A 27360-nucleotide genomic window follows, 5' to 3' on the forward strand; every position below is an offset into this window, starting at 1 on the left:
GGTATAAGCTGGGTATCTGCAAGGCATGAGTGAATTGGTTGCTTATAGGCAGATGGCTTCATCGGAGGCCGCATCATCGCTTTCTCCGGGCAAGATAGTGGTATAAGGAATGAGACGAATGAAATAAGTTTAACGATAGTACATTCTACATAACGTCCATGTCTTATCATAGGTTTTTGACGGATAAACAAAACTTTTTCCACTTTTTAGAAAGATGATTTTAGGACTTTGAACAAATCGTACAAAGATACTTAAAGAGCAATGGATGGGGGTTGAAATTCTAGGAAAGAGTATGTGATTTACTGGTATACATTCTAGTAGAGTAGATACATTCATCTGTTTCTCGATAGTGCTGGGAGCCAAGTGTGGGCCATTCGTTACAATGATAGGGTAACTTCCTATGACTAACAACTACGTTTTCTATTTATCATAACACAGCTACTTCCGCGCGGTTTCACCCGCTCTGCTGGGCTACTTTTGATCGTAACGTAATATTTTATAGCATAAAAATTTCCTTGATAAATGGACCATTCAAAACAAAAAGGATTTTTAATCGGACAGACCCGTAGTTCCGGAGATTAGTGCGTTTAAACAAACAAACAAAGACTTCAGCTTTATATATTAATAAAGTATAAAGTATAGATAAGATACGATTTGTTGTTGTCTCAGTAAATACACATTTGTTACTATTTAGTCTCTTAGTACTGAGAGTAATTAGAGGCTTAATAGTATCCTTTTAAACGGTAAGTAAGATAAATTATCAATAGAGTTTGCCCTAAAAGCACCTACAATTTTATAGTTGCAATAATTATACTTAGTTTTTTTTCGTATTATTTCAAATCAATCAATTTTCTTGAGACATTACGATTCTATTTAGTTGTTCCCTGGATACAAAATATAAATCTCTATTTTAATAGGTTCTTGTTTTTCTTTAACTCATACATACACACATACATAACCTCACGTCATATATCCTTGGGGGTAGGCAGAGACAATGGAACGCCAATTGCTACGAATCTTATATACCTATTTCATACCTTTATTCTTCTTTCTTCAATAAATAATTGGTTTGGTGTTTAATTATGTATTTACAAAATTTAATATTTTCCAACATTGAACAAATAGGAATTGTTTATGAAGAAGGGGCAACGACATTTTGTCTGTTGTATTGTTGTTCGAAACAGAAGCTGAGACTGATAAAATTATTTAACTAAAATTAATTATTAATTATTTGAACAAATAGTCAAATAGTTAGTTAATTAAAAAACAGCATGACAACAATGGACAACCATTGATCGAGAAATGAGAGTGCCGAGCAAGGGGTTTAAGTTCGATTCGCGGATAGAATTTTTTTTTAGTTAATAACCAAAATTGTTGAGTAGTTAAGTGGATGCCTATTTCTACCAAGAATATTTTTAAAGAAAATTACTTGTGTTATTATTTTACTTCATTTGTAATTTTTATATATGTCCATAGGGTGCTAATTGTAAAGGATGTTAAAGTTCGCACGTGTTAACCTCTGTAATAAATTAATTAACACATCCTGTGTAACAGTAATTAAGACGCAAGTCATTAACATCGTATTTTCGCTGAGAAATTGTGAGCCAAGTGCGAATTATTGCAGCTGTTTAACATGTAGAGAATTTAGATAATTTATTTTATTTAGCTTACTAAAACTATACCCTAATCTTATTACACGAGGGTTTATTTTTCCAAAGATTTTAGATACAGTGAAAAATAATTTTCACAAATTAAGACTGTGTGTTCCCGAATCGGTTGACAAGCGGAACCACAAATTGTTGTTTCGGGTCTTAGTGTCATGTGTATGTGTGTATGTTTGTAAACGTCACGACCCACGAGAAAATCCTAGTACGTGTTTAAAAAAAGACCCAAATCTTCATGTAGCTTTCAGTTAATCGCATAATTATAAATTACTAACAAAAGAGTCATATAGTTATTAAAACATTTAACGTTATAAGTGAAACAGCTGTTTAGGCAATGATATAGCATATTTTTGTATTGTCGAATCTATAGATAACCAAATATTTAACTTCCACCTTATCTTTGGTGTTCAAATATATTGTTTACCATGATAACATTTAAATAACATGGCGGAATACTTTACAATTCTATGAAAAAAATATTGATCTTCTTAAAACGTAACTAAATACATAATGCTTTGTTCGCATTATGCTAATATTTAATAATATCAAGTAGCGAAGTACATAGTTCTCTTTGGCTTCTGCCAAAATCGAAGCAAGAGAGAGCTACTAAATACTCACCACTCGACTAAAATACTAGCGTAGTGCGAACAAGGCATTAGAATAGGTCTTGATTTTGGACAGGAAGCCAGTTATTTATTTTATTTACTAGTAAATACATTATATAGTTAAAGTTATGTAACTACCTATTTAAAAAAAGTACAATAATTTTAAACTAAATTATCAGATAAGATTGTATCTTCTCACACAATCTTAAAAATTCACGACATACATCCTTCCATCTCGCCGCGAACAAATCACACTTCGGTGCGGACGTCAAGAGAGCATTGATCATCGTTAATGCACGAACAAGTGGAGAATTTGTCATCAGTGTGTTATTCGACGAGTAACAACAATAACAAGTACCTAGTTTGGCGGCACTTCATTCATTTTCCGTTCACCACAAGACGCTGGATGCAAAGACTACACTTTATGGCTATAATTCTTCTATAAATTATGGAAAAGGGATTTGAACGACTAATCAATTACCAATCAAATGAGATATATACCTATGTGTCAGTTAAACTTCACACAGGATCAGTGTTAACGAAATTCTGATCAACATCTTGAATCAATGATCAAAGATCAAATATAAATAGGATATACTAAACTAACAAGAACGAAGATGCGGACAAAAACCAATTAAAATGCAATAAATCATAAAAAGTGACTGAATTGAAAACCTACACCCATATTTTTTCAAGTCTCCAATACAATATATTGAAAATTCTACTCACAACATGTGGAGTTTCCTGTGTGTACACGATGACATTGCCGAAGGTCTCCGTCAGCAGAGCCAAGTGCAGTGTGAGGGCTATGGTCAGCATTGTGTCTACGTTACGTGTGCTTCCACACTGGAACTACTGTTTCAAGTCTCAAGCGCTCCTACGCAGGTTCGTGTAGGCCGATGAGGTAGTTGCATGGTTTATACCTGAAACAAAACATATAGAAAAAGTTAATAAAGTCAAAAATAAATAAATAAGACTGATAAGGAATATCTCTATTGAGAGAGTTTGTTGGTCCATTAGCGACAAATAATGATCTTTGTTCCGGAGAGAATATTCATTCAAAGATGCAAGAAATTCCATAACGTAAAATGGGGTGAGTGAAAAGAGATACAGGAATAGAGTGCATAGATGTTAAAACATTTCCAACAGTTATTTTATTCACCACATTTTACTGTTACTTATTCTTTATTAATCTATTTCAGATAACATTATTGAATAAATCTAACACAAAATAAATAGTAAGTCAGAAACATATCTTAGATAATTGACAATACAACTTTCCTTCCCCAAAGAAGTAACTATGCAGGTATTGTTAAAAATGTTGGAATTGTTTATAATCCAAGTTATAGAATGGACCTTATTGTTTCTAGGATATATCAAGGACATGGAATAGCACTTTAACACATCATTCTATTGACACATTCACTAGCAATGTGGTTTATTGTTGACCAATGCTAGCTAAGATTTGTCTTCAACAGTTGCTCTGAGTATTTAACCTGCGGTATGCAGGAATGCAGATCTACATTATATCTTTTCTATTGTGTCTCATATACCAACAGAAATCAGTTTGAGTTTAAAGTATTAAAGCTAATTTCTAAGTAAGTTTTATTATAACTTACATAAGACTCACTATGGGAGTCTTAATTCTACAACATCTTTTATTCTCGGGCATAGGTGCACATTACAGCATGTTAAGCCACTGTACAATGTACACCCACTTTTCAGCAATTGCTTTATAAGTCCCATATAATCTTATTTCTACAAGACACTAAAAACAAACTCAGAAAGACATGTGACACTTCAAAGAATATAATGATTTTCTTCTAAAACCAGACATTTTACATAATCAGATGATAATACTTACAAACATCTTAAATGACTAGTCCTAGTCACAAGAAAGAAATACAATTTGCACTCACAAATTTTATTTATATTTATTATTTTAGATTTACTATTTATAATGAAAAACAAACACTTTAATTTACTGATAATGTACTATTCAAGTTTAAACTTTAAAAATATACTACACAAAGAGTATAATCCAGTGTGATGGACACACAAGTTTTATAGTAAGTAAACCTCTGTAGTTATTTGGTTTGATATTTATACCAAACCTATGTCAATCCATTAAATAATGATACATTATATTAATTTCAATAATTAGAGTACTTATAGTAATTAGAGCTTGTTTGGTAAATAAGTGATTAGCAAACACAAAACAAAATTAGCATGTTAAAAATAACATATCAAGCTAATGACTTGTCTGTTTTATTTAAAAACATAATTTACCTATTATTTGTTTAGAATTGTAATTAGTTTTCATATAATTTACTTAATAAGGAGATTTATTGCAAGGAGATAATGTTTTTATGGTATTAAAAGTAACAACATGCATGTTTATTAATAGCTAAGCATGGGAAGTAGTGACTACCTACTTTGTTTTAGGTTTATACTTTTTCATCACAAAGAGCTTGTGTTACATTTACTAGAACTATTATTGTTACATTACTGTGAAATCTATAAAAGTACAGTTTACAGTGAATTACACACACTATCAAAGCTTTATCTGCAGTTGTCAATTTGGTCACTATGTCAGGGATGTGTCAGCCAATAAAATAGGTAATTTAATAAAAATATTTACACTGTTGGAACTGGTTTGACAAGTACTCTGCCAACCAGACACGATTAACGACAAAATGATGCACAAAGGAAATGTTTTGCAGATGATAACGACACTGTTTCGTAATCAAAACATTGTTTCTTCAAAGAAAAAAACATTTCACTTCAAATGTTACACATTTTAGCCAACATTTTAATTTAATTATTAGTTGCGACAAGTGTCGGCCTTGGATCACGTGTTTATCGACAACAATAACTTCCTGCGATATCTACACACAAAATAGAATACAGAAAAATAACATGGATACACGCATAGTGTTCTAACTGTTTGTTCAACAAAACAATACTTACAAATTGCAAGATGAAAATATCTCCCCTGTTTTTGTCAGAATATAATACGTTTGTCAACAATACACTTTATCATAAGAATTTAGACGAAACTAAAGCGAAAAAATAATAATTACGACTAATACATTCCTTCTTCTCTGCAGGAAAATTAGCGAAACGTCAAAATCATGTCTGTTTTGAAACTATATAAAATATGTTACGATTCATACAACAAAGGTATCTTTTGAAAAACGTTGAATAGATTTTTTGCGAAAGTAATCATTAAATTGTGATTTAAAAATAAAGAAGCAACAAATATTGGATATCATAAAATACGTAGTGTAATTAATTTAGATTATACTTTTTTCTTAGCCTGCAAAGCATTGAAGTATAATACTACACTACCAAGTGAAATATTCTGATATTCGGAACGCACCATTAGGTCATCGTCGGTTTGACGTTTAATTTTTTTTTCTCCTTGGTTTGAATATGAGTCTTTCAATTTTTCTTATTTATCAGATGGTTTAGTTTTTCGTCGCTCCATAAGTAGAATTTCCAGTGGAACTAATTAAAAAGAAAAGAAAATAAAATCAAAATAATGCCAACATTTATATTTAGTTTTTTTCGAAGAAGAGCGCGGATGTCGTAACACTGCGTTGATGTCCTTGGCGTTGATTATATTTAATAACGCCTTACCAAACTTTTATAGCATCATTACATTTAGGCGTCAATTTAAATAAGTTTAGGCGTTTATATTAATACGCACTTATAAGTGTAAGTGCGTAATGCATAGGTTTTCTATTCACTTTATATAAGTAAGTATTTCTTTACATTCGGATTTTCTCTTGTGACGTGGGTACAATCGCATAATTTTACAATTTCTCGGGTATGATGAACATAGAAATAACTATAGTGGATCACAAAACCACAGTTTTAGAAATGTTTAACATACTAACATAGAGAATCAGCGACCCCACAGTCAAACCATTAAAACGGTTTTGTGCTTAGTATATAATAATGCTGTGTGAAAAGTAAATAACCAAGACAACTATTTCGTGGGAGATATAGGGGATGGTACCCGCGACAAAAAGTTATGCTGCAGCTGGTTGCCCAGCCACTCCTGTACCTTAATCGTTACATAACACAAACAAATGTATTCAAGATTTCAAATATCAGTATTGCTATGCATTTGACGACGTCATTCGTTATTTGTAAGAAATATTATAAACTAAGCTTCAGTGATCGTAAAGTAGGTACTCATTGGTGGAAACTTTATGGAATTGGTAGATACTTGCAACTCTGTCTATTTCATCCTAAAAAGGGCTTTTTATGTCTTTAAATTTTATTCATAAGGCATTTATTAATAACAAAATAAAAATATATAAAGATGACAGTGTTCCTAGTTATAGCAGATAATGTAAAACTACCACACGGCTAGTTTTATTTTTAAAAACATTCGAATTTAGAAACAGAACGGTAACACATAATTTTATTTTTAGAAAAAAAAAATAACAGATATAGATACGTTCAACAGCAATCGAAAACCAACTTTAGGATACCAGAATAAAGTCACATTTCAACTGTAATTATGAAGTCATGGTAATTGAAGTATGGTGGGAGGTAATGAGTTCAAAATAGAAATAACACCTTCTTCTAATTAACTCCTGACAAGCGTGATACGGAATTAATTGTTCTCCCAAGTAATTAGCTACTTAATTAAGTGATCACTTGTTTGTTAGAAACAAAAAACAAAGCGATGCAAATTGCCCTTTCCGCGAAGTATATTTTTAGCTTAGCGGATATGCGTAGGTACTGTACCATATCTATTTAAGTTTTTTAAAATGTCTATTGATACAAAAAAGTCTATGTTTTGGCAATGTAATAAAAAAGTCTTCCTATCGATTTCGATCCTGGTGGCCAGTCTGTCTAACTAGACTAGCCCACTATGCAGGAGATATTATAGTGTACAAGTGTGTATGCAAACACAGTTGCACTCTCTGTTCCCTCACTCTCGGAACCCAATGGGATGGCAGACCAACACTACCGGAGAGAGGTCAGGGCAGGACCAACGGCTTTACGTGCTTTCCGAGTCATGGTGGTGAATCATCGCAGAAGTTCCTGACTCCAAGCTAATAATGGCAATTTTACTCACAAAATATCATTGTTACTTTTGACCAGGTAATCCAACCTGCGACACGTTCTACAGCAGCCGGTCACCCAACAACTGCACCAACCTGCTGCACCCCAGTGTAGTAAATACTTATATAATTGAAAAATAGGGCTTACTCATACTCACGGTACAGGTATAGAGCTTTTCCCAAATGTTTCGAGTACATAGGTACTAGTACAACTTGCACAATTTATCTGACGGTTATGCTTACCCCCATTACATAACTGGTGAATAGCGTATTACAGTATAAATGTGTACCACAGCCTGCCCTTTCAGGGATTAAATATGCGTGACGTTATGACTTTTGTTACAGGTTGCCTATTGCAGTAGACTTTTTTGGCAAAATTCTTACTACATGTAGCAAAAATATACTACGTGCGTAGTATAAAAAGCAAATTACAGTGCGTAGAGTCCGCTGCCAATGCGTAGCGTAGTAGACGCGGCGTAGCATAGGCTACGCGTAGTAGACGCAGCGTAGCATAGGCTACGCATCGTAGACGTAGCGTAGTAAGTACTAGGTTACGCGTCTTATAGACGCATCGAACATAGCCTCTATTAAGAAATAATACTACATACGCAAGTAATAGATAAATACAATTCCAATTCATATCAGTCTTTATAGAATACTTACCTACCACAATACAATTATTTCGATACTTCATACTGCGCTACTACGTTAATGGTATGTATATGTAACCTACGATTAACGATACAATACAATATAACACACTTTAAAAAGTTTCACAATACAAATAGTCCTACCTACCTCCTACGTACTTGCTAATTTACACCGCATTACTTATGTACAACAATTAGCATTTTATTTTAGAGATGAATCATCCATTCATATGCAAATATTCGTTCGTTACTTGGCAAACTTACAATTTGTATGTACCCTGACACGGGACACGTAGACCGTACGCCGTCTATTGAAGCTTAAATCCAAATCAAAATAAACAGTGAAAGTAAGCAAGGAACGCGGACTTTGTTCCTCAGCGTACAATCGTTGCATAATGAATACTTAGGCCGACCTGTTAAGTGTGTACCTACTGCAATGAATATTTCAATTCTCAATCATTACCTCCGTAGCTTCCGAAACAACGCCGGCATCGCGCATCGCCCAGGAAATGCGAAAATATACAAGGAACAAGGTTGAACTGTAGTAAAATTTTCACGCGCCCTTGACTCTTGATTCGTCGATAAAACTTACTAGCTTTGACCTTATTGGCCAGCTGAGCCGACAATGCGGCATTGCGCTGAACTCTACGTGTAACCGAACTTTCTTCTGAAACTAAAAAGACGTGTTTATCCACACAACTGTGTGAGGTAGGTATTCCGTATCGGTGTGAAAACGTTCGAAAATAGACTTTAATGTGAGTCGGTAGAGCAGGTATTAATTTGGCTCGCGTTGTAAATACTACTGCAGTCATTCATGTGTTGTGCCATCTCACATCTGGCAGTACACATTCGTGGTACCATGGAGCGGTCGCGCCACTCCGGCTAAAATATTATTCCGAACTCGTTTGTTTATATTTTTTTTTTTACGCAAGTGACAGTTGTAGGAGCGAAGGAATTTAGTTTATACGTTACTCATGCTGTGATTTGGACTCAAAGACTGTGTTGTTCTATATTTAAATCGGCGTTTTCGACAATATGGTAAGTTGGCACTTGTTCCAATATTGTTTGTTTGTTTTATATGGATTTATCAATGAGAAAGTGGAATTAGGGAATATTTTTTTCGACCTGTAACATAAAACCTTCATATTTCCAATTTAGCGAAAAGAAAAACTATTTCCAGTGACCTCAAAACTAGATTTCAGTGCTGATTATTATTAATTTATTCGCTTGAATATGCGTATGTTATTGTAAGCGCTGCATAAGTGTATTTTGATAGTCAAAGCATCCGTTAGCAAGTATTACTTAACACTAATAAGTGCCCATTAAGCTAAACACATTGCCCCACTGGACAGGTACCATATAACATACATTTACCAAACGATATGACACGACAACATGAACTTTATTACCCAGCATTTAAATAAGCAATAAATAATAATTCATAAACATTAAATTAATATTAATTATTACATTTAAAAAATTAATTCTATCATGTTATTCAATAATTTATTACTCAATCAATGAATAAATTATTAAAATATGAATAATTCTTTTTTCAAATATCGTTGTTTCGCGAATGCAGTGTGCCAATGTTGTTGCAACTCTTTGATTAGGTTCAATAGACGAGTAACCTTCTTTATAAATATGAGTAGGTACTTTAAGTACCACTTACGCACTATTTACGTTGATTGCAAACTGAATATGGTGTGTGACGCGAAAAACAAAACAATGCAGGCTGGAGTTTACAGACAATGATAATACGTGTTACGTCAAATTGTATTAATCTGACATCGAGTTACATTGCTGCCTCTACTGTTATGGTTCTTGTGTTAACACTAAGGAATCCTTCAATGTATTACGAAACAATTTGTTAAAAAAATGTTTTTAATTTTCTCAGAACAAAAATCTCACTTTACCTATGTTTTACTATTTTTGTGTAGATTGGAAAAATGTTTACAAAGAAACAAATAGGTAGTAATTATCTATTTACATCGTGAATAACTCTAGCGTTTTTTACTACTTAACTTTTTAAAAATGAAGCAGAGAAATTCTAAACATGATTTTTTTAAAAGAGAACTAGTGGAGTTTCTTGATCGTTCTTCTCCATTCGTAGCTATACTTTGGAACGAGCACCTAGCACCTGACGGACAGACTGACAGACTATTTTTTATTTCCTTGTTTGTTGACATTTTAAAAGTCCTTAGGGTTTAATTGGAATTAATGATTTGACTTTGACTTTTATGCCTAAACAAAGGAGTGTAAGTGTTGTGTACACTCCTTTTTTATATAAAAAGTAATATTTATTCATTTAAATCTTAAGGTAAAGATAAAATTTGAATACAGAATTCTTAAAACTTTTACCTTACTGGCCAGCTACCGGCCAGTAACCTCAGATTCACTAAAAAAAATACATGCGATCCTTTTTAAATTAAGTACACAACTTGCGAACAAAGCAACAAAGAAGTCTGTTGTACCGAATTTTACAAAAAGAAATGAAATAAACTTATACATATTTATGTATTTACTTACTTATATTTACATAATATTGTAATTGTTTTCATATACGTTATTAATAATTATACATGTGTAGGTAGGAACTTGTTAATCCCTGCCACCGGTAAGGAAACAAAGTCAAAGCGTTTATTCCCTTCAAAACATAAATAGCTACTTTTGAAATGTCAACAAATAAATTATAGTCCATCAGTCTGTCCGTCAATGAAGCTAGGTGCTCGTTCCAAGGTGTAGCGTCAAATGGAGAAGAACGAGCAAAATAACTCCATTCGTTATTCAAGAGCAGTAGTAGATACTTTTTTAATTCGATATTCTTAATCAACCTCTTTATATCTGGCCAGAATCAGAAAGCAGGTTCATTTAGTGACCAGTATTAAACACAATTTTAACTATATAAAAGTTCACTACGAAAATAAGCCGGAAAGTCGACGGAACAAAATCTCAAATAAATTTAAATACATGATTTCAATCATAATCTTATTAATATCAATCACGAACATATCCATGAAAAACCTACAAATATACATAACTTAATATATTATAATGCTGTTTATATAACTTTGAAGTTCCAAGGTGCGTGCTGAACTTGCAGTAATCGCTTCCATTATGCTGCTATCTGATTACTTCAGTCGGCTTCTCCAAGGTCACTTCCAATGCTAACCTTTGTGCCCATAGGTCATAGTATACTTTGCTTTTTGGTAGGGTTTTTGTAAGTGAAAATGAATTGTGTTTTTTTGGTTATGTGCCTTAGTAAGTGATTATACTCATGCTTGAGGATGCCGGATCGAAATCTAGCAATGGTAAGTACCAATGTGACTTTTTCCGTGTTATATGTACTTTCTAAGATTATTTAGACCCCTGACAAACGATGAAGGAAAATATCGTGAGGAAACCTGGGCTTATAATTTCTAATAATTAATTATAAGTTTGAAATCGCTAACTCGCATTTGTTGAGCAAGAGTGGTGATTCATGTTCAAACCTTTTTCGTGTGAGAAGAGACATTTGGTTAGCAGTGGGCACTTATAGGATGTTGATAAGTGAAGTGAGTGTTTATGAATATGTAAGTTGAGGTTGAAAGAAAATCTGGTAAAAAATCAAAGGAAGAAGGAAATCTGATGATTTGAAATGTAGGTACCTATAGCTAAATCATGAATTCTATTTATTTCTACAAGTCAGGGAACTTTTTTTTTAATATTTTATTTTAAGGGCTTTTATTCTTAGAACATGCCAGCCAGTTGAGTCATAGGTCACTTTTAGTTCTACACATTTATCTGTTCTGGCGTTACGCGACCGATAATACTTTACGCATGTTCCCTCAGATATAAACAGACCCTTACATATTAATTTTTAAATTACTAGATGATGATTACGCACACAATATTATCTATACTAATATTATAAAGCTGAAGAGTTTGTTTGTTTGTTTGTTTGTTTGAACGCGCTAATCTCAGGAACTACTGGTCCGATTTAAATAATTATTTTTGTGTTGGATAGCGCATTTATCGAGGAAGTTATAGGCTATAAAACATTACGCTACAATTAATAGGAACCGAACAGAGCTGGTGAAACCGCGCGGAAGTAGCTAGTACATAATATTAATTCTTATAGATCTAAGTATTTCTAACGATTAGTCATTCATGATATAATAAAGCACCTAGATAAAATGATTAAGTATGTGGTTCACCTCCCAAGGAAGATGCGACGGCAATAAATTGCTAAAACTTGATGACATTGTGCCTGCATAAGTACCTACTATGAGCCACAGGGCTCAAAACATATAAATCTGCATGACCTAGAGATATCCTTCGTTCTCCAATCTTCACTATATCACTGTTCTAGTGGATTACTAAGTATGTAAATCCATGGTTAAGTGTGATTGTAAGATAAATAAATAAGCATAACAAAATGTTAATTGTGGTTTGGGTCGATTGGAAGAATGACTGGACTACAATTATCTTTTGTCCCTAACGGCCGAAAGTAATTACTAATCTTTAAAATCTCTAGATCAATCTAGGGTTTTGCTAGGTAGGGTTTAATAGAACTAATATTAAGGAATCGATTTTACTCCAAAAATTTTGGATTACTATCGGTAATGAATATTACGATAGAAGTTTACAAATAGACGTTTACGATCTTTTAAAAATTTACTTATGTATATCTTAAAATTCATATTCTAGTCACTAAAAACAAAAAAAAGCTGTACCTATATGTACCATAGTTGTATAGTATCTAATAATAATATACATAACTGTATCAGTGTTCGGCGACAAAGTAAATGGAACAAATACTTATATTTTTCATGGATTTTTGCTTAAGTTAAGAATATGTAAATATCCACGACAAAAGTAGTCCAGTCAATTACTTGTTCTGTTCAGTCCTTGTCAGTTTTATTTCAAAAATTGTACCGTAAAATATTACTAACATTTTAAAAACAATTACATTACATTATTTAGTCTTGCAAAGGTCATTTTATACTTTTTTCTTTTCGGTTTTCCCAGGATTATGACAAGAACCAATTGATTTCAATGTTTTCAATAAGCTAGCTTTAAATTTAAGTATACCTAAAAAATGTTGTAATTTAAAGACATATACAAAAGAAGAAAGGAAAATTATGATGATTAGACTACGTCTACTTTGGAACACGAAAGAAATAGATAACATTGAGTAACTTAGTACAACAGCCAATAGGCTTTTGGGTAATCTATCCATTACAACTGTCACAATCAGTTTGCGTGTGGGTAAACTAGTCATAATATATCATTGCCATCCTACATTGTCGTATAAACGATGGACCGTTTCCATGCTGGTAGCATTCAGTTATCATTACAGGCTAGATACTATACGGGTCTGATCAGACTAAAGACTTGTGCCCGATGTACTTGAATCAATTGCATCATTGGGTACTTGTACAGTAGTATTTGATAAAGTCTAAAAGAGATCTATATTAAATGTTTTGCTGTTTACTTGCCGACGTAACTGCTCGACGAGGTTACACGACTACTTTCAAGCCACGGTAGGAGCTCACAGAGTTGTACAACAAACGACACAATGTAGCGAGTGTTGTGCAGCCAACTGATCCATCGATGTACGAATGATTTTATTTTAGTTTCTACTCATCAAAATACCAAATCGATATAGAAATTTTGAACTGAAATTGGTCATTAATTTCGGTCATAAAAAATAGCTCTTCAAGCATGATCCAGCTGAGTCAAATTCTTGGTGGATATTTTTCACAATCTTCTTTTATTTTATCCGCAACAGGCAAAAGTTGCTCGTCTGCGCAGACGCCGCAGACCTTACTGTTTACTGTGACATTGGCATGTATTGTAACAACAATGTGCGCTCTATCTCTGTATTTACATAGTCCTGTAATGTTGAGATAAGCTAACCATGTTACAGTCCTCGTGTTGACCCACAGTACTTTGCAACTACATAAGAACATGAGTTATTTCCCGCAGCAGGACTAAAAGACCATATATTTAATAAAGACTAGGTAGCAGTCTTATATAAACTTAACTTTTCAGACTCTCACCCCCTATTACATGGGACATGGACATGGGACTTCTAATACAAATGGTGAAAAGTGGGTGAACATTGTATAGTAGCATTACGTGCCGTAATGTGCACCTCTGCCTACCCCTTCGGGAATAAAAGGCGTGACATTGCTTTTCAGATTTCAATCTACAACTTGTTTGAGAAGCGTGACGATGATACCAATAGTCCAGTCGTTAACGCTGTTACTGGCTAATATTGATAATCTAATTTAGCAGGATACTGCCATCACCTGTTCACATTGCCGATCTAATATTATACGATTCAATAACAATGAATCAACACGAGGGTCTGAAGTACCAGCTAATCACAAGTACCAATATAGCCACTACCGAGTCAATGGCCGTATTCCTCGAAGTAATTAGTGTACCAGCAGTCGTTTGATCGATACTACTGCAGTGTATCGAAGGGTATAGATACTAGTACTCAGACCTTTGTTGAGTTGCTTAGCTGACATAACCATTTTATACTTTTATGGGTAATAAACGCTGGTGTTTACAGCTTGTTATTAATTGAAGACATACGTCCACATTATGATAGTATTATAGAATGCAGTAATTAGGGTGATTTTCCATCAGAGATGTGCTATGTAGCTATGCTACGAAAATGTCAGCTAAGCTGTGAAACTTTGTGACCGTTTACACCAATACTAAGCAATGTAGCTGAGGGAGGTAGATGCGCAGCTCGAGTATGCGATTTATCTATAGTAGGGCAGCCATACATAGCACTTATCTATGGTAGGCAAACATAGCTTAGCTGAGTCCGTTTCCACCAGTGTTAAGCTATGAATATGATTGGTGGAAGCCAAACGCATCCACAGCAACGTAGCATAGCACATTTTACTTCATATCCACCTCTTGTCTTTAGACAAAACATGATTCGATAGACGTCACTTTAATATGCGCCATGCATCATATCAACTTGGTTGATAATTAATGACCAGACCAATAGATTTTGACATAATTATAGAGAGAGAATTTTGACATGGTCACTATAAAAAGTCTCTAAGAAGTATAATTATGTTGTAGCCAGACACTAGACAGGTTATTAAAATTAGCTGCAAATTATTCTTAGAGAAGCATGTGAGTATTAATTTGGTCATCGCAATTTCTGATCTCTTGTACCTTTAAGAACATTCTCACATAAAATTTATTATTTCACTCACGTGAACCTTTTTTACGTAACATGGGTCATTACCCCGTCTCAATGGTATTTTGACAAACTTAGCACGTGTACACAACTACACGTGTGGCTTTTGTGGGACAAAAGTGTGTAATAATTAACATATTATTATTATATACCTAACATACTACTAAATTTAACTAAGTTGTGAGAGAACTTTTAGCTGGTAACTGCCACGAACCGCGAGAAATGGAGACATCTCGTTTCGGAGGCTAAGAGCAAACAGAGTGATTGTGTCAAAGACAAAATAAAAGTCAAAGTATTTATTTCAATTAATCCTTTAATTAGGCACTTTTGAAACGTCAAATTGAATTGTCCGGCAATCAGTCTGTCAGTGAAGATAGGTGCTCGTTACAAAGTGTAGCTCGTTCGAAAGGTGTAAGTCATAATCTACTAGTAATACTCCTACCCGTCTGCCTAGAGTGGAAATTGTCACCCTTATAACTAAGAGGTCTATCGGACAGAGGTATTAGGGTTTCCGAGATTTTTCGGATATTCTCTGTACCACGGAGTTTGAAACTTAACATGGGTAGATCGAATAGCATAAATTGTCATTTATCACAGGACCTCACGTGTTTGTGACTATATTTCACTATCAACAGGTTTGACCAGTGGCTCAAGGTCTTAAGGATAATGTAGAGAGGTCAACCAGATCAATAAATACGTGGACAATAGGTATTTTTGTTTGAACAAACAAAATATTAGTACCTACAGTTTCCTTAGATTGAAGTCACATCAAACCCAAAGATACACTGTACTGGTCACGTACCAAAGGTAGACTGGCATTATTGAGGTGCTTTTCCACCAGAGAAGTGCTATGTAGTTATGCTACGACGATGTAATAGCTAAACTGTGGAACTACGTGACCGTTTCCACTGACATTAAGCTATTATGTTACTGTGCGAATAAGACGCGTAGTTCGAGTATAGTACGAGATGTATCTGTAGCAGGGAAGCCATCCATAGCACGCATCCATAGCACGCATCCATAGCATACATCTTTAACACGCATCCATAGCACGTATCTTTCCATATAAAAAACATAACTTAGCTGAGTCCGTTACCACCAGTGCTAAGCTATGTGTACCAATAAATATGATTGGTAGAAGCCAAACGCATCCACAGCAACGTAGAATAGCACATTTCTTGTGGAAAAGCATCCTTATGTCCGCGTCCACGTACACCTACATTATAGGTAGGTATGTATGTATGTGTGCATGAAACCTAAAATTATTAAATAAGGAAAACTAACAGCTGTATTCTATTATTATGTTATTTTCTTGATTTGTGAAGAACAAAAATAAATTGCAAATTGTCAATTATCGACCTAACGTAACTATAGAACTCATATAAAAGAGACTATACATCTTGCAATTATTGTGGACTGTTATTCTGTTAAGTACTGGCGTTAAACATAACCATGCCATTAGTTAAACAATGAATCGTTTTACATTTTAACATCTCCTTGAATAGCAACGTGTTACTCATACACAAACTGAATTCTACACTCCTGTGTCACTAGTTTCCTTGTAAACTGAGTTTGAATCGCGAATTTGTTTTTGCTTCTATAAGTTCCAATTATAACCAACCGAACGCCTAAGTAACTGTGACTGTCTCATTAGTCGAGTTGTCGCAAGTGTGACTGCCGAACAAGAGGGCTCGGGTTCAATTGCCGAATCGGGTAAAGTGAACTTTTATCGGGTTTTCGAAATCTCAGTAGTAGCACGGAGTCTGAAATTGTGGCGCCAGTATATGGCGATAGGCTACCTTTATTACATGGGGCTTATAACACAAACGGTGAAAAGTGGGGTGTACATTGTGTAGCGCCATTACGTGCCGTAATGTGCACCTCTTACCCTTTCGGGGATAAAAGGTATGACGTTGAACACCTAAGTTTGTGGCGCTAGGGCAACGACAATGGGATTCGGAAGCGGACAACCGGACACTGTTTAGCTATTCATTATGAATACAGGATAACATTGAACAGCGTAGTTCATGTCTCCTCATAAATTATTATCCTCACTGTGCCGGCAGCTACTAGGCCTTCCAAAATAAATATTTTTCTACATTTTTTTCCGATAATCCGAGTCAAGGCTTTGACTGGATCAAGTCGACAAGGCTGTTTAAATTGTTGTAAACAAAACTTTATTATCGTTTGTGTTCAGATATTTTATCTATATTGAATCCATGCCAATGATAAATCCTTCCCGCTTGTTACTCTCTATCTTGGAGATGGTCAAAACTTCAAAATATTAAAAATGAACTTCAGTCATCAGTGACTTCGGTTTGCTCCTTCCCAAACATCACAAGCATCACAATCGTAAAGTAATTCGTTAGTTAGAACTCTAACTACTAAGGTATTAAGAAGGTTAGTGGAATATGTTCGCAAGATTGCACAAAGTTTAAAAAAATATGTGAAGAATTAAACTTATTCAAATATCAACATCTTTTCCACCAAAGATATGCTAATTAGTTATGCTACAAAAATGTAATAGCTGAGTTGTGCAATTATATGACGGTTTCCACTGATACTAAGCTATGTAGCTGTGTGACGAAGATGCACAACTCGAGTATGCGATGTATGTAGTAGGGAAACCATCCCTAGCACGCATTCAATATAAAAAACATATCTTAATTGAATCCGCTTCCGTTACCAAGGAATATGCTTGGTGGAAGCCATACGAATCTACAGCAACGTAGCATAGCACATCTTTGGTGAAAAAGCACGCTAAGATCAACCTTGTCATGACTTTCAACGGCGCCAACACTTATAGATGTCCCATGACTCCTGTAAGATAATTTACAATCATTAGGTTACAATTAAAAATATCCAGTAGTTTAGCCATAACATTAGGTATCTATTACCCATTTTTAAACAAACACTCATTCATTTCGATTGTTACTTTTTAAATATTGACATTTCTAGTAGTGAGGTAGGTTAATAGTTTCACATAACATTACATAATGATTGATCTGAAACTGACGATGAAACTTTCTTTTTTGTCTCAATCCTCGTCATGTTAAAAGAGGTGTTCCTATATTATTTTGTAATTTAAGTACTTCTCTACTAGGTACCTTATTTACCCATCTGAGGGACTGAAACTAAAACTAAACTCCTTTCGTTGACGGAACGATCGTTATAAGTATGTTACCGGCCTTTTGGGGATTAGGAATTTAAAGGTTGTCGGGGAATCGGGGATTGGGAAGATTGGGAAGGCTCATATTCATGATCAGCATTCCGCGACACACGACGCGGTGGTTGTAGCAACAGCAGCGCGAATATGTGGTGTTTTTTTTACATTCCCTAATTAATTGAACGGATCCTTAGAATCAAACACAAATTCCTGTAGTTAGCTAATGTGCCATCCGATACACGTCTATTGTCCAATTTATCAAAATGGCGCACGAACAAACGAACAAACGGCACGCGATGTCACCAATTCAAAGTTCCGTGCAGTTTCCGCACTTTAAACTGAAGTAAATTAGGAGGGCATTTAATTTGCGACGGACAAACACAAGCTTGTAACTCCAAGGCTAGTAACTACAGTAATAAGTGTTTTGCTAGAGTTGAATTACATGTGTATAAACTATTACGACACACATCGGAGAGCCATAAGTGGTGAACCGGAGTGATAACACGCATCACAGCAAAACCGGCGTGAAACAACGCTTGCGAGGTCTTTCGTCGTGCGAGGGAGGTTACCGGAGATCCAATGGTGTTGGGGATGTCCAAGAGCAGGGCAGATTGCTTTTACCGTTAGGTGATATGTACCCTTAGTATGAGTTTGCTTTATTTTTAAAATAATCGAATTGAGAGCACGTTCGGTGCTCTGATTGGTTGGTTTATTCGAGCCGGCTAATCAGAGCGCCGTACTGATCAGCTAGGTCAGCTAATTAGTCTATAGCATAAATACACCGCAATGCAGGCATCAAACACTGGGTAGACCAACACAACAGTCTGTACATACAACTTCAATACCTTGATATTGCACCACTTGCCCATGGTCAGCCAGGTATCCGTGACGTCATTGTAGCCTTTGTAAAACTTTCAGTAAGGCCAACGTTCGATCCAGTACTACAGTACGTTGAAAAAAAAATATTTCTCGATTTCCCGCCCGATTATAAACACGAAGAGGTCGTGGTTTGTAGGTCGTTATGTTGGATGCATGTATTTAAATCATAGTTAGTAGGTAATTTATAATGTATGTTATTATGTATATCGCAGTCGTAAAAAGTGTATGGACCTACCCCAAAAATATTGTTTCTGAAAAATATGTCATCTTGATTCATTAAGAAAAAAAAAATTAGGAATGTATCCAAATGACGCACGTTTCATTAAAAACAATAATGAATGAAGTAGGTAGGTATCGATAAAATCTAAGAATTCCATTCATAATCTAGGTACCTAAATTCTAAAATTTAAATTTAGTTCTGTCAACTTGATTCATTAAGAAAAAAAAAAATAAGAAAGAACCAAAGTGACGCACGTCTCATTAAAAAAAAATGAATGAAGTAGTTGTGTCGATAAAATCTGAGAATTCCATTCATAATCTAGGGACATTCTAAAAATTAATTTTAACTCGGTCACCTTCATACAGTTGCAAAGATTAAATATTTTTAATGCGTGGTAAATGACCTAGGTCAATTCATTGAACTTTGGTATGCCTACTCGCAAGAAAAAGTTAGCGAAATGTTACCTGAACCAAATTTGTGAATACGGTTCTCACAAGTCTGTAATATTTTACATTTATTCAAGTCCTCATTTGAAGAGTTTGAATCGTCTTTGTCGAAAATAATACGCGCAAGACTAGTATGAGTTTGCTTTACATTTTATGTAATTGAAACGAAGGCGCGTTTGTCGCTCTGATTGGCCGGCTCGAATAAATCAACCAATCACAACGCCGAACGCGCTCTCGTTTCGTAACGTCGTTTATGTAAAACAAACTCATACTAGGGGTACTGATGGTCAGCAATAAGCGCCGCTTAGGGACACCCTCAATACCAGAGGAGTCACAACTTCACAAGTGCTTTGCCGGCCTTTGGTTTAAAGTATTCACGCTTACTGTCGCACTCAGAGACATTTAATGATTACTTAAACAATTCCTTAATAAAGATTTTGTTCCGAAATCAATCGCTAAGGACTAGGTTAAGTAAACATTAAATGACTCTTGAGCACGGCGGTTACTGGCTTAACCCCTTGTATATAAGCAGTAGAAAATACGTTGTGTCTCGCGTGGATCCATGTTTCGGCATACGACGGGTTAAAGAAGTGTTAAAAACTTGCTAAGCATCGTTTGTTGTACTTAACTGATCTCCAAAATGGAAATCCAATCAAAACAGTTTATGCAAGTTACCTTGTAGTTCAATGAACTAGGGCCATAGGGCAAGGTTCCACTCCACATTAAGTGTGCGTCGAGAATTTATGATTAATGATGGTATTTCAACACGTGGAATATTTCTATTTGTATTTACGACCTTAGAGTTGCAGGTACTATTTTATGAACACAAAAAAAGTAACGAGGAATGGTACATATGGGTGTACCGTATACTTCTAATGTTCGTTGAGTAATTTATTCAGTACACACATGGGATTTTTATTTAAGCTTCTTGTGCATAAAGTTGAGCGTAGTGGGTGGACTTACTCCAATAAGTATTCATATATTTGGGTGCTGCAAAAACTTCCTACTCATTCCTACTCATACCATTATTTTTAAGTTTTGAATATCTGAATCCGCATTAATTGGCAATGGAAACAGTGAGTCAATCGAAACGAAAATCACAAAGTTTAGATAAAAATTTATAAGTCAACACAAATAATATCTACATGATTGAGAAATACATCATTTCCAAAACAACGTCTCACGTTACGAAATCTTGTGCAAGCAATGCGGAATAGAATAATAAATTTAAAATTATTTAGTGAATTAGTGATACATTTGGCAGAGCTACAAATATCAGTACCTAATAAGTGGTCTTCAGCTCTTCCATATTTACTTATTTCATACACACTTCATTCATTACCTGTTGAATTTGTAATTCACACAGCATATTTAGACTGTTTCGCTTATACACGAGGAAATTCCAAGCTAAAATGTTCTTTATTGTCATTTCTTGGTATCATAGACATAGAGGGTCAATCTGTGTGCTCGTTAAGTACGCATTTGCCTTGAAGGACACTTGATTTTCGGTAAACACTCTAAATCTCATTTTTACAACTGTTCTGTGTACTATTGGTGGTGAGAGTCCCATAACTACGACTACGTCGTTGGTCGAGTGGTCGCCAGGGCCACTGCCAGGCAAGAGGTCTCGGGCTCGATTTTCGAGTCGGACAGATTATTGTTGGGTTGTTTTCGGTTTTTCGAAAATTTCTTAGTCCCACGGAAATGCGAGCGAAGCCGATGGCAGAAACTAGTTCTATAATATGCAACAAGAAAATACTATGTATTAACATATTGAACGCCGTGGTGGTCACCGGTGACCGACGTTAGCGGAGGATTTGCTTTCAACAGTTTTCTATTGGCAGTCAAAGACTTAAGGAAAATAGTATACAAACCTAAGAATATTTCCGTTGTTTAATTTAAAGAACTGTTTCACGTGTGATTTGCATTGTTCTCTCATCACTATTCCCATCATGTACTAAAATGGATGTTAACTTACACTGTGACTGTGACCTCTGAGGTTGTTTGTATGTCTAACGCAGGAAGTGTTTGTTTTTATTTCAAACTATTCCGGTGGCTTTGTCCATGTCTCTGGGGTTTTGAGGGGGTATAATAATTTAATGTCTTCTCCCGCCTGGGGCGAGGCGAAAGAGAGTGTCAGACTCTTACTGACTAAAAACTGCCTCATTCCTACTCCTGCTTTTCGATCCAGAGCCCTGCTAACCCGCTAGGCAGTCCGCAGCTCCAGGTCGGCATCAGCCCTACATGGCCCCATCTCTGGTGGTCTGATGGGTATTTGAGGCAGAGGCGGAACGCGAATGTGTTATTCCAGTAGATAATCTGTGACAATTTTCATTCAGATTCAATCGACAGTTTTTTTTTGTGAAAAAGTAATAAGCTATAATATTTGTAGTAAGTAAGATTATTATATTTCTTTGTACAAGAGTCAGTTTATTGGCTAATTACTTTAACATTACGACTGTGATCGGAATTCTGGTCAAGGAGAGGATTTACTAACATGGTACCAAATTGTTTGCAGATGACTTTAAATTGTTAGAAACTTATGAATATTGCCCAATGTGATCCTAAGGCTAGGCTCAGCTAAAATGGTATGGTTGCGAAGTTGTACCAATGATTTTTGTTGTAATACCTAATCCTTCTTTCTCCTTTTATGGAGTTTACTGATTAATGTCGATACGATATTTAGGTAGAACAGAGAACAACTGCCATATTTTGAATTGAATATCAAATTTTTTTTTGTTTTGAGAATTAGGTTAAATCTCCAATTTAGTTTTTAGGTTTCGTTAATGAATATTTATTTTCATGGTTAAAAAATTACGATATTTCATTAGTTCTATTAAATTTCTAAACATTTTTTAAGACACGGTTGGAAAAAAACTTATAAAGAAAATTATGTTTTTAGAAAAGTACGTTATTATTAAAAACAGTGAATTTACTTGGAAATAATTTGAAATACCAACATTTTAACGTTGTGACGACAAAACCTTTTTTATTTACTAAACAAATATTAGGCCTCATCAAACAGTAGATTGGAGTGTCCAAAACGAAGTTATTAAATATTTAAACGTCAGTCTTGGAGTGACACCTAAAATACTCTACAAACATGACTGGTAGCCCATTCGTATGCAGATCCTGGCGCCAAACAACGCGAGATTACGTCACTAATACATCAGTTTAAGAAAAAAATCACGTGCCGACATAAATAAATCGTGATTATGCGACCTAATCACGCGCACACCGATTATATCAATTTACTACATTGCAAGGATACTGCATTCAATATAAAATACTTCGTTTATTTTTCTAATTATCCCTTCAAGTGTAATTGGAGCATCAATCTATTTTAATCGGTTTATTTATTTACCGGGTTTTCGCGCCATTGCAGAGATGTGTGACGTCCGCCATGTTTGTTTTACAGATTATCTATGTTTTAATTGAAAGCAATTCTCTATGGTTGGATAGAAAAATACGGAAAAAACAAGAAAAAATAACAGTTTTAATTGATATTTTATTAAAAAGTACTTATTGACAGATCTAATTAAGTGTGTGACGCGAATGCTAACCATTTGATCATTAACTAGGTTATTAAGTAAGTAATCTCGAAGCATTTGGATAACAACATACAAACCATACATATGTATCTCTATATGCATAATTTCCCAAGTCATCTAGTAATTTACCATAGATTTTATAGTTACCATAATCGTAATCATTGAACGTGCGTGCAGGGTGACACTAAGGTCAGCCTATCAACAATGGCTAAGGGTGCCCCATGATTACCATAACATAATAACTATTGACGGTCCAAGACTATAATTTAGTATAATTGTGGGAGCAACTTGTTTGTATATCCTGAATATGAAGTGTGTGACTGTCTTGTGCCAGCGTTTGTGTCGGGTGATTATAGGTGTTTTTTTTTTGAGGGGGTAAATCATCCAATGACTTCTCTCGCCTTGGGCGAGGCGAGAGGGAGTGTCAGACTCTTACTGACTAAAATCCACCCGTTCCTACTCCTACTTTTCGAACCAGAGCCCCGGTAAACCCGCTAGGTAGTCCGCAGCTCCGGATAAGTCTGCAGCTCCGGATGGGTGATTATAGGTAGGTAGGTAAGTTAGTACGCTGGGTGGTTGGATCCAAAGTCCTGGTTATTGAAATTTTCTTTTAGACCGAGAGGTTTCGGGCTCCAATGTCTTAAGTTCCATTGAGTTTTTCGGATGTCCGAAAATGATTACATTCTGGAATTGTCATCAAGTGCAGCGACAGACTAACTCGCTATTAATATGAGTTCTTAGAAAAGTGGTTGTTAAGTTGTATATACTTATATTTCCATACTCGTATATGCAAGAATTCAAGAATAAAATATGAAGTTTTCTATACTGAAATTGTGCCTAATAAAGAAGATAGTTTAAAGCTTTACAAATTACTAATCCTCTATTTACGAATTGTATTGAATCTCAATTAGTGTCCAGTTGCCCAGAAGATGGCTTATTAACATAACCGACAGAATCTCCGTTATCATAACCGAGGAAAACTACATTTTCCACGCGTTAAGAGAAGTCGTTCGGTACTCAGTCACATACCTCCATATTATGGCTGAGAACCGTAAAATGTTTATAGTTTTAGCACGTGTAGCTAATTCTCTCGTAAAATATAATATTTCTTGTAATTAGCTTTGTTTTAACTCCGACCTTGTGAAGTAGTAATAGGACATCAATTTGTAATTGAGACTTAAAGATTGATTTTGCACTCGTACCAAAAGGAAGTGTATTTTGATGCATTTTTTTCATAGCGCTTCGCTTCAAACTTCCTTGTGCGAATTGCTAAGGAGTGGAATTTGCCGGAGTTTGTGTTTCCTGCTGGGTATAACCTGGGTGCCTTCAAGCCCGAATGAATAGGTTGCTCATAGGCAGACGTCCATCGTAGGCCATATCATCACTTACCATCAGGCGAGATAGCGGCCAAACGTAGACCCATTAAATATATTTAAAAAAAATGCGCAGAAAATATAATATTATGATGTGGTTTTGAAAATTATCGTAGTCTTATCAGACACAAAGAGAATCAGATATGTATTTATTATCATCAGCTGGAAAACGTCGAGGTACTGCTGAACAAAGGCCTTGTTCTCTTATGTATCACAATGTTTATGCTTGGGCGAATCGAGAGAGAGTGTCAAACTCTTACTGACTAAAAACCACCCCGTTTCTTCTCTTGCTTTGAGCCGCAGCCCCGGTAACCTGTTACGTTGTCCGCAGCTCTAGATAGATCTCTATTAATCAATCTGAACTCATAATTAAGAAGTATCTACATAATACGATACAGTTGAAAACTTTGTTTGATAAATATTTGGGAGAGAGCAAGGAAGATACAATCTCGCATAACAATGGATGCTGGTGTTGTCCGTTGTTTTCACCTGCAAACGAAAGATTACAATTTGACTTTAAGCATAAAATTCGTTCATGAAAAGATAAGATTAGGATTTTACTGTCTGTGTGAAGGTACTGTGTCATGGTCAGCGTTTATTAGACGCATAGATTTCCTTATTTGTAGTCGGATAAATGTTAATTTAATCTCGTGGTAATAGAACTTTAAACAACGTTATAGATATAAGATGTGGAATCTGTACTAATTTTAGGAAAACATCGTCCCTGACTTCGAATAATAATAACAGAGGGCTTAGTACGAATTTGCTTTACGTTTAACGAGAGTGAAACGAAACCGCGTTCAGTGCTGTGATTGGCCGGTTGAAATGAACCAACCAATCAGATCGCCGAACGCGGTTTCGTTTCGATCTCGTTAAACGTAAAACAAACTCGTATACTAAGCCCTCTGTTATGGCTCGAAGTCAGGGACGAAGTTTTCCTAAAATTGGAAATATCTATTATATTTAACCGACTTCAAAAAAGAAGGAGGTTCTCAGTTTGACCTGTATGTACGTTTTGTGTGCGAATATATCGCGTTTGACTGAATCGATTTTGATGCGGTTTTCAGCATAGTATTTTTCAGACTTAGGAAAAGGTTTTAGAGATGATTACCTGATTAAAAAAAAAATAGAAGGCGGTGTTCTTTTTTTTAAAAGTTATTTCCTTACAATATCTTCCTACTTATGTTTTATTTGGTTTTAAATAAATGTGCATAAACTTGAAACTTTATAACCTTACATCCAATCAAGGTTTATGTACCGACTTATCGAGTATCCAAGATATAAGTACAACACTTCCAAATAACTTTAACCTTTTTTTAATCAACATTTAAATATTACTTTTTTAGGGTTCTCTTAGTCCAGTTGTCGGTGACCACTCGAACGTCGAATCTTGTTTCGCCAAATACATATTAGATGGTTAGGAAATGTAAAGATTAGTAAGTTCAAAGTAAGACAGGCTTTTAATTCTAATTTCAAAATTCTTTTATTTAATTTTTTTGCATGTTTATTGCGACCAGTAATATTTATACTTAGTTCAAGCAGTGTAGGGGCGATAAATTGTAAACTTTTCATTTTTAATTTATATGGGAGTGACCCAGTGGCCTAAAATAAATGAATTTTATTTATTTATTTATTATAATAAAACCTACCTTTCGTCGAAAGATTTTAAGAGAATTACAGGACTAAATATCAAGTTAAAAATTAAATGGCGTAATATCAAAACTTGTACTGTCCCCAGCGGCCATAATAAATCACCACACGTTGGCGTGTAGTGGCTATTAGTGCCCATATTAATTTCCATTTATTCATAAGCTTTACTTAATATAACACAAGCAAAACATGACGCTTGGTCTTTTTAATGGGCTGAGGAATAGGGATGATGACAGGATATGAAAATTAAAAATCTATTTAGTCCGTCAGTTAGGTAATGAAAAAATATTAGACACGTATTTTTTTATTGACGCCATACGGAATGCGTGCGGTGCGTGCGATGTGTATGTGTACGATGCGAGTCTGTGGACACTTACCTTTAAGTGGTAATTGGCTACTGATTCAGACATACTATGTATGTATGTTTGACAGTCATTCTGGTTGGATCACGCGATCTACGAACCAACGAGGCAGCAGCTTAGTTAATTTTACCTCATTATTTTTATTTATTTCACCTTGCAATAATACGGAACCTTCCATTTTTAAATCTGACATTAACAACTTTTTTATTTTTAGCATCCTTTTTTTTATTTATTTTAAATTGACCAAGCAGGTTCTTACAAGTATGGTATTAACCTTCTTGTACAATATTCGAGTTGATTACCTAGGCCCAGTGTTTTATTTTCACTGTATTTTTTTATAAATCAATGTCTGATATTTTTAGTATACTCTTGTAGAGTTGTAACATTACGGCTTGAAGTAGGCCAAGGAGTTGATAAACATTTTAAAGTGGACACTTCGAGTGTTTGTTGCTATAGTAATTTAGTGATAGGTTCTGGCACTACTGTTACAGCATGTT

The 27360-nt window shown here is 34.9% G+C and overlaps 2 protein-coding genes across 4 annotated transcripts in view; one reads left to right on the top strand and one right to left on the bottom strand.

Annotated features, from left to right (window-relative positions):
* LOC118262350 (E3 ubiquitin-protein ligase RNF13) overlaps positions 1-5408 on the bottom strand; it is a 33450-nt gene extending 28042 nt beyond the window's left edge. Inside the window, exons 1-2 of one of the 2 annotated variants that reach the window (XM_035573610.2) lie at positions 5240-5408; positions 2999-3192 (exon numbers count right to left, since the gene is read on the bottom strand). In XM_035573610.2, coding sequence (XP_035429503.2) covers positions 2999-3088 — 90 coding nt within the window. In that variant the 5' untranslated portion in view covers positions 3089-3192; positions 5240-5408. Of the gene's footprint in view, positions 1-2998; positions 3193-4910; positions 5057-5239 lie in introns of those variants that run through there. The other variant, XM_050697695.1, reaches the window with a different exon arrangement.
* Positions 5409-8832: 3424 nt separating this feature from the next.
* Positions 8833-27360, top strand: part of LOC118262624 (carcinine transporter-like) — a 284870-nt gene continuing 266342 nt past the window's right edge. Inside the window, exon 1 of one of the 2 annotated variants that reach the window (XM_050697693.1) lies at positions 8833-9041. In XM_050697693.1, coding sequence (XP_050553650.1) covers positions 9039-9041 — 3 coding nt within the window. In that variant the 5' untranslated portion in view covers positions 8833-9038. The remainder of the gene's footprint in view (positions 9042-27360) is intronic. The other variant, XM_035574143.2, reaches the window with a different exon arrangement.

Source organism: Spodoptera frugiperda, chromosome 12 (assembly GCF_023101765.2).
Source record: "Spodoptera frugiperda isolate SF20-4 chromosome 12, AGI-APGP_CSIRO_Sfru_2.0, whole genome shotgun sequence".
NCBI classification, from domain to species: domain Eukaryota; kingdom Metazoa; phylum Arthropoda; class Insecta; order Lepidoptera; family Noctuidae; genus Spodoptera; species Spodoptera frugiperda.